This window comes from Rousettus aegyptiacus, unplaced genomic scaffold (genome assembly GCF_014176215.1).
Source record: "Rousettus aegyptiacus isolate mRouAeg1 unplaced genomic scaffold, mRouAeg1.p scaffold_m13_p_7, whole genome shotgun sequence".
Taxonomy (NCBI): domain Eukaryota; kingdom Metazoa; phylum Chordata; class Mammalia; order Chiroptera; family Pteropodidae; genus Rousettus; species Rousettus aegyptiacus.
In genome coordinates, this window is record NW_023416310.1 from 14,610,912 (window position 1) to 14,623,112 (window position 12,201).

The 12,201-nt window shown below is 56.1% G+C and overlaps 1 protein-coding gene across 1 annotated transcript; it reads left to right on the forward strand.

Annotated features, from left to right (window-relative positions):
- The first annotated feature begins 4,176 nt into the window (after positions 1-4,176).
- EMILIN1 (elastin microfibril interfacer 1) lies at positions 4,177-12,030 on the forward strand. Its single transcript, XM_016129057.2, has 8 exons — positions 4,177-4,832; positions 5,794-5,919; positions 6,380-6,600; positions 7,705-9,630; positions 9,991-10,107; positions 10,540-10,557; positions 10,715-10,852; positions 11,277-12,030. The coding sequence occupies exons 1-8, from the start codon at positions 4,663-4,665 to the stop codon at positions 11,612-11,614; spliced, it is 3,054 nt and encodes a 1,017-aa protein (XP_015984543.1). The 5' UTR covers positions 4,177-4,662; the 3' UTR covers positions 11,615-12,030.
- The last annotated feature ends 171 nt before the right edge of the window (positions 12,031-12,201 follow it).

Here is a 12,201-nt window from a genome sequence, read left to right on the forward strand (position 1 = left end):
TAGACTCAGATGAGAACAAATAAGACTTGAAAAACCTTGAGTGGAAGAGTATGTGGGAAATGAGATTGGCAAAGTCTCATCCTGGAGCTTAATTCCTGTGATTAGTATGACACTTTCAAGGATAAGGCGTGAGGTTAGGATTAGACTCAGAAGTGAAAAAGCAGCAAGCCCTGGGGAAAGGGGACTGGACCCTCAGCTCAGGGAGTTTGGCACCTATAGTATTCTATCTGTAGGAAAGGTTGGAAGGAAACACACATGCACATCTGAGTAGGAGTGGACTTTTGCTCAAGGGTCCCGACAAGTTTGAATTCCCATCTGGGTTTGCATAATTCATATTATTCCCCTTTTTTTCCTTCTCCACATTCAGTCCTCTGACAGTGTTAGACATAAAACGTTTCTTACTGCTAGTTCCCCCTGGCTGTCCTGGCCCTTGGACATGAGCTTGTTGCTCAGTCCGTGATGGTTGACTGAAAGAGTTAGTTAGTCTCCTGGTACGGTCAAGATTTCCCATTGGCACTAGACCCTTGGAAATCCCCCCATCTTAGATTATAAAATAGATATTGTCTTAGTGCCCCAGGACTTAGACTGTTTTGATCTCAGGGGATTCTCTTGCCAATTGCTCTTGAAATTTTGGCTATCTGCCAATACTACCACCACAGCCACCACGACATTCTCTCTAACCTTAGTCTCTATTGCAGCCTACTTGCCCAATGCCTCAGGCCTCCCCAGTGAACCCAGAAATTGTCCTCCCCAGTGAACCCAGAGCCACTGATTTATCTGAGATCTCCCAGACATTCACGTCAACCTCTAGGTCTTGGCTCCTAATTACAGGACTAAAAGAAATGCAACCTACTGCAATTGTACTTCAAAGCCAACATTTTTGACTCGACACACTTAAAATACAACAGATTTTTTAATTATAGGGGCAGGCAAAGGAATGGGTGACAACTGAGCAGTGACAAGATGGCTTGGATGACTTTTAAGTTTGCCAGAAGCCACAGAGAGAAAAGGGGAAAGAGCGGAGAAAGAAAACCCACAGCAGTAGCCAGGACACCCTAGTGGGGTAGTGGGCTGGCTTTCTACCAGGGCCAGGGCTAATGGCCAGGGCCTAGAACTGATGCTAAGACCAGGGACAAAGCTGCAACCTTCCATTGACGACAACTTTGAAATCAGGATCTTCTAGGACCACTTTCTTCAAATCTCCCTGCGTGCTTATCCCCACACCTCTAAGGGGCAGCCACAAATATCCATCTCTGTTGGTTCCAGCGCTTACTTTTACCGTCCTGTCTTTTCACCAACGTTGTTCCCAGCCATCAGCATCAGGGCCTGGGCCGTGGGACCTCAGAGGCAGATCCCTCAGAGTCACATTGAAGATTTGGCATCAATTTTCACAGTTTCTAACTACTGCCCTGCAAATGGTTCCCAGAATCAAGACCTATATTTCTAACCATCTCCTGGATCCTTATTTCCATTGAGATGTGTTATTCTCATCTTAAACTCAGTACAGGCATAGCTTAGACATATTGTGGATTCTGTTCCAAACCACTGCGATAAAACGAGTATCACAATAAAGCGAATTGTATTCTTTTTGCTGGTGAAGTAAGTAAATTTGTAATAATTTGTAAAATTTTCAATTTGTAAAAAAGGCAACATCTGTGAAGCTCAGTAAAGCAAAGCACAATAAAATGAGGTGTGCCAGTATGTCCAAACTAAGGTCACCTTTCTTTCCTCCAAACCTAATAATCCTTTTCTCAACTTAACCATCCTGGCTGAGAACCCCGATCTTCCCTGGTATCTCCCTTCATCTGGTTCCTCATTACCCAGACAGTCACCAAGCAGTCACAGCCTTCTCTTCCAAGTCTGCATCTTTGCAACGTAGAATTTGGAAGGGACCTTAGACAACAGGCAACAGATCCCCAGTGGAGTTGTGGGATTTGCTCAGTGATAACACTTAGAGGAAGTGCCGGAACGGGCATCCTTGTGACCTACCACCTTGCCCATTGCTCTTGCCAACAGTGTCTTCTTTCTGCATGTGTATTGACCACTTACTCAAAACTTTGTAACCCAAGCTCTTAATCACTGATCTGAGCCTCTCCCTAATTTTTCCACAATCAACTTATCTTTGCGTGCCACTTCTTCCTGATACAAATAGGAGCTAACATGCATTGAGCATTTACCACATGCCAGGTACTATTCTAAGTGATTTACATGTATTAACCTAATTCTCACAAACCTAGGAAGGAGGATACTATAAATAAAAATCTGGAGATGCCTTTTTAAAGAAATTTAAGGAAGAGTTTATTCAGGTAACTATTTGCAAATCAGGAAACATATAGTCCTTGATGTGAACCAAGAAAACATTCCAAAATGGGGGGAATAGGGCAGGATTTACAAAGGCCAAAGATGCAAGGAGCTGATGAAGATCAAAGAAATAGGTTGCAAGGGGAAACGAGATCATAAACTTACATCATTTGTTTTCTGATTGGTAGGGGCAAACTAGACTTTCTCTGGTTGGCTGACTCAGTGATCCAGCAAATGGGGTTGTGAGGTGAGGACAATGGGTAATATATGATTAAGCATTTATCAAGTCCTCGTTTCAGCCCAGACTTAGAGAACAAAAAGGTTGTTTGGTCACACAATTATAGCACAGGGAGTATTATTTACCAAAGATGCAAGGAGCATGATGTATTAAACTGTACTATCAACACGGGGCCCGGGCAGGGGGCTGCTGGCTCTGCAGGGCATTCCAGAGCCCCAAACGGCAAAGGTATGCTCTGCAAGCAGCTTCAGAGCTCCAGCTGCAAAAATCCAAATTTTGGGCCACAAGTTGTAATATTAAAGTTCTCATAAGTCCTCACTATGATTATCCCCATGTTACAAATGAGGAAACTGAGGCAAACCACTTCCCTCGATTTGAACTCTCTCCCCTCCCCGTCTCTGTTTCTCACTTTCCTCCCCAACAGCTCTCCTCTGGCTCCCCCCGCAGCCAGCTGTCTTTCCCCTCCTCTTACCCACAGCACGCCTCATCCATTTGTCTGACCCCCTCGGCACTCTGTCTATCCCGCCTTGTGTAAGTTCTCATTTTTGAAGCCTGTGTCCCATTCCCAAAAGCTCCAGCTGCTCCTTACTGAGTCCTAGATATATGTCTTTGCTACCTGGACACCTCCACAGTGCTCGGCACACAGCCCTCCCGTTTAGTACTTCCATTTTATTCTGATAAGTGTCCCACCGCACTGGGAGTCCTGAACACAATGCCGAAGGCCAGGTGGTGAAGAGGGGCCAGCTGACAGATTCAAACACCTCAGAAGGAGCTGTCAGGTCAGGCTGACAGTTGAGTCTGAGTTCCTTGCCTGCTACAGAGGCTCTCTGACTTGCCTCCAGGCCAGAGAATGACTTCCGTTTGCTACATAGATAGGGCCCAATTTACCTCCCTCCCTCCCCTCCCCCACTTATGCCTGACCCTCACTAAGATGAGCCTGGGGCCCATATTCATTTGGCCTTTTAAGAATGAGTCTTTCTCCTCTTTCCCATGTCTTCTCCATGCTTGCCAGGAAGTTGCTCCCCATTTCCAGATTCCTTTCTTCCTCTTCTGGCTCTCTGAATTTCCTCCCTGCCTCAGTGGAGTCCTTCTCCTGCTCCTCCCTGGCCCAGTAGCCCTCTCTCCTCTCCTCCTCCTTTCTTCAAGTCACTATCCTAGGTATTTAGATTCTAATCTCAGCCCTGGTGTTGACGTGCTGTGTTACTGTGGACAAGTTACTTTCCCGCTCTGGGCCTCAATTTTCACATCTATAAAAGGAGAGAGCTGGACTGGACGGTGAGTGATGGCCTGCTGAGCTCTCCAAGCCCAGGCTCCTTTTACAGTCCTCCCCGCCTCCTCTCCTCTCTAGGCCCTTCTCTCAGGTCTTCTCTCCCAGGGGCGGCCTGCCCTCGCCCCAGGAGAGCGTGGCCCCAGCTCCTGTTCCCTGCCTAAGCAGCCAGCCCTGGGCCTCCTCCCCAGCCCCAGCCCGTCTGAGAGGCTGGCCCCAAGCCTGGCGGCAACTCCACATTTCTCTGTTTTTCCTTTTTTTTTCCCTCTTTTTCCCGGAGTTAACAAGAAGCAGATGTGGCGCACGATGGTTGGAGAGGTGGGGGGAGGAAGGGGGAGGCTGGACCGCCAGCCAGACAGGGGGAAGGGAGGGGAATGAGCGAGAGAGGGAGGCTGGAGGCCAGGGCCCGCCCCACGCAGCCACTCCAGCGCCTCTGAGCAGCCACAGGGGTAAAGTCCTGTCACCCCCAGGATCCGGTCACTGGGGAGAACGGATAAGGAGACCAGAGAAGGGCCAGCTGGGGCGAGGGGGCGGAGGCCCAGGAAGCAGCATCTAAGAGGGGCAGGGACCAGGCGCAGGAGGCCCGGGGGGCACAGAGAACAAACTCCCCTCAGAGGTGGAGAAGAGAAGAGCGGAAGGAACCGAGGGAGGGACAGACAGGAGCCTGAGGAGGAAAGAGGAGGGGGGCAGAGGGGTCAGGCCAGGAGGCCAAGGAGCAGGCGTGTGGCCGGGGGCTGCCATCAGGAAGCTGGGGACAGGACCCGATTCTCAGAGCAGCGGGCATCCTCGCTCCAGGCAGAGGCGCCAGTGGTCGGGCGGGATGTGCCTCTGAGGGCCACAGCCGAGCGCCCCCACCATGGCCCCCAGGACCCTCTGGAGCTGCTACCTCTGCTGTCTGCTGACCACAGCCGTGGGGGCAGCTAGCTACCCTCCTCGCGGTTACAGTCTCTACACGGGGAACAGCGGGGCCCTCAGCCCTGGGGGGCCTCAGCCCCAGAGTGCCCCCCGGCCTGCCAGCCGCCACAGGTAAGAGTCTGGGTCCCAGCCCAAGGCTGGGTGTAGGTGGAAGGGCGGGTTATAAAATGGGTATCCTGGCCCCCACCTTGACTATCCTCTCCTGAGCTGTGTCCCCAGTGCGGGGAGGAGGGGGAGAGGAAGCCCATCCATCAGATGACGCCTCGCACTCCCACTTTCCCGCCGGGTGTTTCCAGGGCCCCCCTGAATAGATAGGCTCCTCTGTCTAATCTCAGGGGGGTCAGCTCCTGTGTCCTTTCCGTAAGGCCTGCAGTGAGGAGCCCAGGGAAACGACCCTGAGGGGTGTGGGCCAGGCCTTCCTGCCAGCCGCGCGCCAGCCTGGGATCGTCCAGCAGATCTATCCCTTCCTAGGGCTTCCTTAGCTCATCTCGTCATCCATGACCCTCCTGCCACTCTGCTCTGCTCCCGTCAGCTCTCCAGCCCGGCATAAAGCAGAGGCCAGCATGAATGGGGCCAAGAGTGTAGAACTGCAAACCCCACAGGGGACAGGGCTCATCAATGGCTTATTCTCTGCTTAACCCCCAGCTGGACCCCTGCCTGCCTGGTCCTCTCCCCTGAGGGGTGGGTGGAAGCCAGCATCCAGGGAATCGGCAGAGGGCCCCAGCCAGCCCGCTCACACAGGCCATGCCAAGCTGGGGATTGAGACCGAAAGGGAAACGAATGAATGTGTGAATTCAGAGGCTCCCCGGGAGCCCCTCCCCAGCAGTGAGGATCGACTTCTCATTGCTGGTTTTCCATTCTATGACTCTTCTCCTGTCTTGAAAAGTCTTTATTGACTCTGTCCACACAGGAAGGCGTAGGGGGAGCTGCCCCTGCCTAAGCCCTGGCTCCCACTAGTGGTCCTAGGGGCCCTTGATCTTTTGACCCTCCCTCAGCCCTTCTGGTAGCCCCCAGGCCCTCCTCTGGGGCATGTGTCTCTGGCCCTTGGGCCCAGCTGGGGTTGTGCCTGCAGGAACTGGTGTGCCTACGTGGTGACTCGGACAGTGAGCTGTGTCCTTGAGGATGGAGTGGAGACCTTCGTCAAGCCCGACTACCAGCCCTGTGGCTGGGGCCAGCCCCAGTGTCCCCGCAGCATCATGTAAGCCCCAGTGCTGGGGAACTGGTGGGGGCTGGGCTAGCAAAGCTGGTGGGCGGCTAACTCAGGGAATTTGTACAAAGCCCATCACAAGGGGCAGGAGCAGGGCCTTCACTCAGAGCCATTCTGAGGAGATGCTGAGGCAAGTTTGGCTGGTGAGATACTGAGGCCACACTTACCTAGACCACCCCGCCAGCTCTAAAACGCCTTCTCTGGATTGGGTCATGCTCAAGGAGAGGAATTCAAGGTTCTAGCACAGGACAAGGGGAGGAACAACAGGGATTTGGCCCTTGGCCAACAAGCTGACAGCTGTCAACTGAGCAAGGCCACATGCTGGATGGTAAGGGGGATCCAGCCTGAGGGACAGGTCTTGCCCACCAGCAGCTGCTCATCTCTGAGGACCAGGTTCAGGGTCACTGACAGGGCAGGGAGGAGTAAAGAGCCCTCCCTCCACCTCTCCCAGGTACCGCAGCTTCCTCCGCCCTCACTACCGCGTGGCCTACAAAACGGTAACGGATATGGAGTGGAGGTGCTGTCAGGGGTATGGGGGTGAGGACTGTGCCGAGAGTTCCGGCCCAGCACTGGGTCCTGCACCTCCCACGCCACGCCCCCGGCTCCGGCCCAGTCGCCCCAACCTTTCTGGCTCTAGTGCGGGCAGCCACCTGAGTGGACTAGGGGGGGAAGGTGAGTATGGGAGCCCTGGGGGGAGAGAAGTGGGAGACCGCGCTGGGTGGTAAATGTGGGGCCAGGATGCTGAGGGAAAACACCATGCTCCGAGTCAGAAAAAAAAAAGACAGAAGGGAGTTAATGAAATCCCTGAGTTTCCCTGTCTGCCGGCACACGTGTGTGTGTGTGTGTGTGTGTGTGTGTGTGTAACAGAGATAGAGAGAAAAAGAAGGCAGAGAAAGTGAATGTGCTCACACACGCCCACATGTGGCCAAGATACATCCTAACTGGAAATAGTTGCGGGAGGAAGGGGGAATTCCTTTGAGAAGCTTGGTCCAAGGGGGTAGGCGGTTGAGACTACAAATCCTAGCATGCACTGCAACTGACTACAGGTCCCAGGCCCCTCGGTGGCCTCTGGAGACTAGGTCCCAGAATGCTGCAGTCCCTGTTGCCTTCCCGAGTACGTGCCAGGCACTGCGGATGTGCTGTGTTTGCCTGCCAGGGAGATAGCCATGCTGTAATTATGGAAACAGGAACTTCTGGCCAACTCTCCCCCCCATCCAGCTAGAGCTCACAGGCTTGCCACTGAACCTTGTTTGTCCCCCGTGGTGTTGTGGAGAGGTGCTGCCCAGGAAGAGCCACTGTCATGCAGTCCATAGCGCCTCCCCCACATTCCCATTTCACTTGTCCTGAGGGAGCAACATAGTGTCCTATCTATTTCACAGATGAGGAAACAATTTCCATAAAGTTTAGAGGCCCTCTGGACAGTGGAAAGAACATGGGCTTGGTGGTCAGATGGATGACCTGAGTTTGAAACTTGGCTCTGCCACTTATTAAGTTTGCAATCCATGGCCCAGTTACTTAATCTCTCTGGTCCTCTTTCTCAACCTACAAAATGGGAAAAGCTGATGGTAGCTGCCCAATGGAGTTAGGGGGAAAGATCTGGCCTAGAGGTATTCAGTGAATGGGAGTTTCCTTCCATCTTTTCTTGCCCAAATTACCCAAATCGGTGGAATCAACTAAGACCTCTGGCCTCATGTTGGAACTGGGGAGCTGGACCTAGGAGGTAGGCACCTGGTTCTGAGGTCCGGCCCCTCCGCCATGTCTTCCCCTCTCTGCCAGGCCCTGGGGAGTCAGAGAAGGTACAGCAGCTGGAGGAACAGGTACAGAGCCTGACAAAGGAGCTTCAGGGCCTTCGGGGTGTACTTCAGGGACTGAGTGGGCGCCTGGCAGAAGATGTCCAGAAGGCTGTGGAGACAGCCTTTAATGGGAGGCAGCAGCCAGCAGATGCCGCCGCCCGCCCCGGCGTGCACGAAACCCTCCACGAGATCCAGCAGCAGCTGCAGCTCCTGGACAACCGCGTTTCCACCCACGACCAGGAGCTAGGTCATCTCAACAACCATCACAGCGGTGGTGGTGGCGGTGGCGGCAGGGCCCTGGACGCAACCCCAGCCCCTCCTGGCCACAGCGAGCAGCTGCTTCGGGAGCTGGAGCAGCGACTGCAGCAGTCCTGCTCTGTGTGTTTGGCGGGGCTGGATGGCTTCCGCCGGCAGCAGCAAGATGATAGAGAGCGGCTCCGAGCACTGGAGAAGCTACTGGCCTCCGTGGAGGAGGGGCAGCGGCAGCTCGCTGGGCAGGTCCTGGGCCGCAGGCCCCCTCAGGAATGCTGCCCTCCAGAGCTGGGCCGGCGACTGGCAGATCTGGAGCGGAGGCTGGAGGTCGTGGCTGGCTCAGTGACGGTGTTAAGTGGGCGGCGAGGCACCGAGCTGGAAGGAGCAGCCAGGCAGGGGGGCCATCCCCCAGGCTATACCAGCTTAGCATCCCGCCTCTCTCGCCTGGAGAACCGATTCAACTCCACCCTGGGTCCCTTAGAGGAGCAGGAAGAAGGCTGGCCTGTGCGTCCTGGGGAACTGAGACACTGGCTGCCTGCTGCCTGGGGCCGACTAGAGAAGCTAGAGGGGCTGCTGGCCAATGTGAGTGGGGAGCTGGGTGGACGGCTAGACCTGCTGGAAGAGCAAGTGGCAGGGGCGGTACAGGCATGTGGGCAGCTCTGCTCTGGGGCCCCAGGGGAGCAGGACTCCCAGGTCAGTGAGATCCTCAGTGGCTTGGAGCGCAGGATGCTGGACAGCGAGGGACAGCTGCGGCTGGTGGGCTCAGGACTGCACAAGGTGGAAGAAGCTGGGGAGGCCCGGCAGACCATGCTGGAGGGACTGCAAGGGGTCATAGGCCAGCTCCAGAGTCGTGTCGATGCGCAAGATGAGACAGATGCAGAGTTCACTCTTCAGCTAAATCTCACAGCTGCACGGCTGGGCCAACTGGAGGGCCTGCTGCAGGCCCGTGGGGATGAGGGCTGCGGGGCCTGCGGTGGCGTCCAAGAGGAACTGGGCCGCCTTCGGGATGGTGTGGAGCGCTGCTCCTGCCCTCTGCTTCCCCCACGGGGCCCTGGGGCTGGCCCAGGTGTTGGGGGGCCAAGCCGTGGGCCTTTGGATGGCTTCAGTGTGTTCGGGGGCAACTCAGGCTCAGCCCTACAGGCCCTACAAGGAGAGCTCTCTGAGGTTATTCTTACCTTCAGCTCCCTCAATGACTCATTGCATGAGCTCCAAACAACTGTGGAGGGCCAGGGCGCTGATCTGGCTGACCTGGGAGCCACCAAGGACCGCATTATCTCTGAGATTAACAGGCTACAGCAGGAGGCCACGGAGCATGTTACAGAGAGTGAAGAGCGCTTCCGAGGCCTGGAAGAGGGTCAGGCACAGGCTGGCCAGTGCCCCAGCCTAGAGGGACGACTGGGCCGTCTTGAGGGAGTCTGTGAGCGGTTGGACACAGTGGCTGGGGGGCTGCAGGGCCTACGCGAGGGCCTTTCGAGACACGTGGCTGGGCTCTGGGCTGGGCTACAGGAAACCAACAGCACCAGCCAGACACAGGCAGCCCTGCTGGAGAAGCTGCTGGGGGGGCAGGCCGGCCTGGGCAGGCGGCTTGGTGCTCTGAACAGCTCCCTACTGCTCCTGGAGGACCGACTTCACCAACTTGGCCTGAAGGACCTCACCGGTAAGGGGGCAAGAGGAGGCCCGGAGCAGTGCACAGGGACCCGTTTCAAGTCCTCCCCCGCTCCCCAGCAACAACCCAGCCTTAACTTCATCCACTTTCTCCTTGCTTTACCCAGCATGCATTGCAGACCCACCACTGACCTTGGGGGTGGTTTATCCATAAGAGATGATCCAAGGTCCCAGGTCCTGGTCCTTCCCTGATAGCTTGGACGGGCCTGTGGGTGGAGGTGGGGTGCTGCTCTGCCAGCCAGGTATCCAGCATGGGCAGTGAGGGGTGCCATTAACCTGTCTGTAGAGCCACCACCCTCCTTGTCCTTTGGGGCCTCCTTTTATGGCTCTCTTTCAACTTTTGTCATTGTAGGGCCTGCAGGTGAGGCTGGACCCCCAGGGCCTCCTGGATTGCAAGGACCCCCAGGCCCTGCTGGACCTCCAGGACTTCCGGGCAAGGATGGACAAAAGGGGCCCATTGGGCCACCAGGTATGTAGGCTGAGGTCCTTGCTGCAGCCAGGGTTACCACCCACCATGGGCAGCCCCAGGCTTGACGTTCTGCTCTGAATTCGACAGGGAACGGGGGGAAAGGGATGAGGAATTGAGGGTCCTAGATGCCTGATAGTGACTATGAAAGTGACTAGTCACTGTGTTGGCTAATTGGATATGGTGGCCTCATTACTATACTGAAGACCAAGGCTGAGCCTACAAAGGCTGTGTCAAGTGTGAAAGGCCGGGGGCTAAGGGCTTATGGCCTGGCAGTTGAACAGAGTGGACCTATATCCTCATTTCTTGGTATCTCCATTCTTGCTTTAAAGTCTGCCTAGTGCCCAGCACAGCAGGACCCACTCAGCAGATGTTCGCTGAGTATCTGAGCAAGAGCTGCCCTACTTCTCACTGCTCCCTTTTCTCCTCCCACAGGTCCCCAAGGTGAACAGGGTAAGTTCTCATGTGATGCTGGAGGGAGGAGAACTGAACTAGGGGTTGGAGGATGGAAAGCCTCAGGCAGTCCTGGGGGTAGAGACCCAGGAGCGGAAGGGGGCCTGGCAGCTCTGCACTGAGCATCCACTCTGACACCCATCCTGTCCCCACCCAGGAGTGGAAGGGGCACCAGCAGCCTCTGTGCCCCGGGTGGCCTTTTCAGCTGCCCTGAGTTTGCCCCGGTCTGAACCAGGCACAGTGCCCTTCGACAGAGTCCTGCTCAACGACGGAGACCACTATGATCCAGAGACCGGTAAGCCTGAGAGCGGGCTGCACCGGGGGAACCACGGCCGCGGGGAGGCTGTGCAGTGTTGTGTTCTCATCCTTGCCCCTCCGGACAAGGCGAATCTCTCTCTCCATGCTCTGGTTTGGGCAGCGCCTTATTCTTTCCTCCATTTATTCATTCTCACCACAGCTTGGGTTGAACGCTGGTGTGGGGAGGGGAGGAGCCAGGGGTTCAACAGCTCTTTATAGGGGGTCTGCTCTTGCCCAGGCACTGTTTTGAGTGCTGCGGATGGGGTAATGAACCAAACATCAAATCCCCTCGTGGAGCTTAAATGCTCCCGGAAGAGAGGTAAAAAGACCCAGCAGGTCCCTCCCTAGTCCAAGAGCTCTGGGTCTCGAAGTCTTCCCGGCCCCTGCCACTTGTCTCTCCTAACTGCCACCCTTGTCCTCAGGCGTGTTCACCGCGCCCCTGGCCGGCCGCTACTTGCTGAGCGCGGTGCTGACTGGTCATCGGCATGAGAAAGTGGAGGCTGTGCTGTCCCGCTCCAACCTGGGCGTGGCCCGCATAGACTCAGGTGGCTACGAGCCTGAGGGCCTGGAAAATAAGCCGGTGGCTGAGAGCCAGCCCAGCCCGGGCGCCTTGGGCGTCTTCAGCCTCATCCTGCCTCTGCAGGCTGGGGACACGGTCTGCATCGACCTGGTCATGGGGCAGCTGGCGCACTCTGAGGAGCCGCTCACCATCTTCAGCGGAGCCCTGCTCTACGGGGACCTGGAGCTAGAACAGGCGTAGACACGAGGCCGGGCCCGACTGGCCCGAGTGTCTACACCTGCCAAAGAGCCAGCGGGGTCGGCGGGCTCCCCTTCCCAGACCGGGCGCCATCTGGGCACCCCAGCCTCGGGCGAGTCGCCGTCTCTGGACCCGCTGGGGCACAGGCTCCCAGAGCAGCCTCCTCCCCACGAATGGAGCACATCGGGTTGGGCTCTCCGGAGTCTCCCCGTCTGGACTTTTAGCCTGATCACTGTCCCTTGCAGGACCCCGGCTGTGGAGGAGCCGATCCTGGCACCCTTTGCTCCCCGCAACTGGCCTCTAGGCCGATTCCCTGGGTCCCAGAGCTCTCCCGAGGGTGCTCTGGCCCCCACCGCCATACTAAACTATTCAGGAATAAAGACACTTGGTTTTTATAAAAAAACAAACAAAACAAAACACACCGTCTGCTTCAGTATGTTCGGGGGTAGATAGTACACAGGGGACAGGATGGGGGAGCCCCTGGCTGCGAATCCAGGTCGCGCCCTCCGCTCTGCGCGTGACGGCTCTGCCCGCACTTGCTCCGGACACGCGGGCCACACGAGGTGCGTCAGCGACGTAGAGCCCTCGCG

Bases quoted from the DNA above. Each gene is read 5' to 3' on its own strand.
- EMILIN1 (XM_016129057.2), top strand. From the start codon at position 4,663: ATGGCCCCCAGGACCCTCTGGAGCTGCTACCTCTGCTGTCTGCTGACC. The intron at 6,601-7,704 runs GTGAGTATGGGA...CCTCTCTGCCAG, and splicing joins GAGTGGACTAGGGGGGGAAG to GCCCTGGGGAGTCAGAGAAG. The intron at 10,853-11,276 runs GTAAGCCTGAGA...CCTTGTCCTCAG, and splicing joins CCACTATGATCCAGAGACCG to GCGTGTTCACCGCGCCCCTG.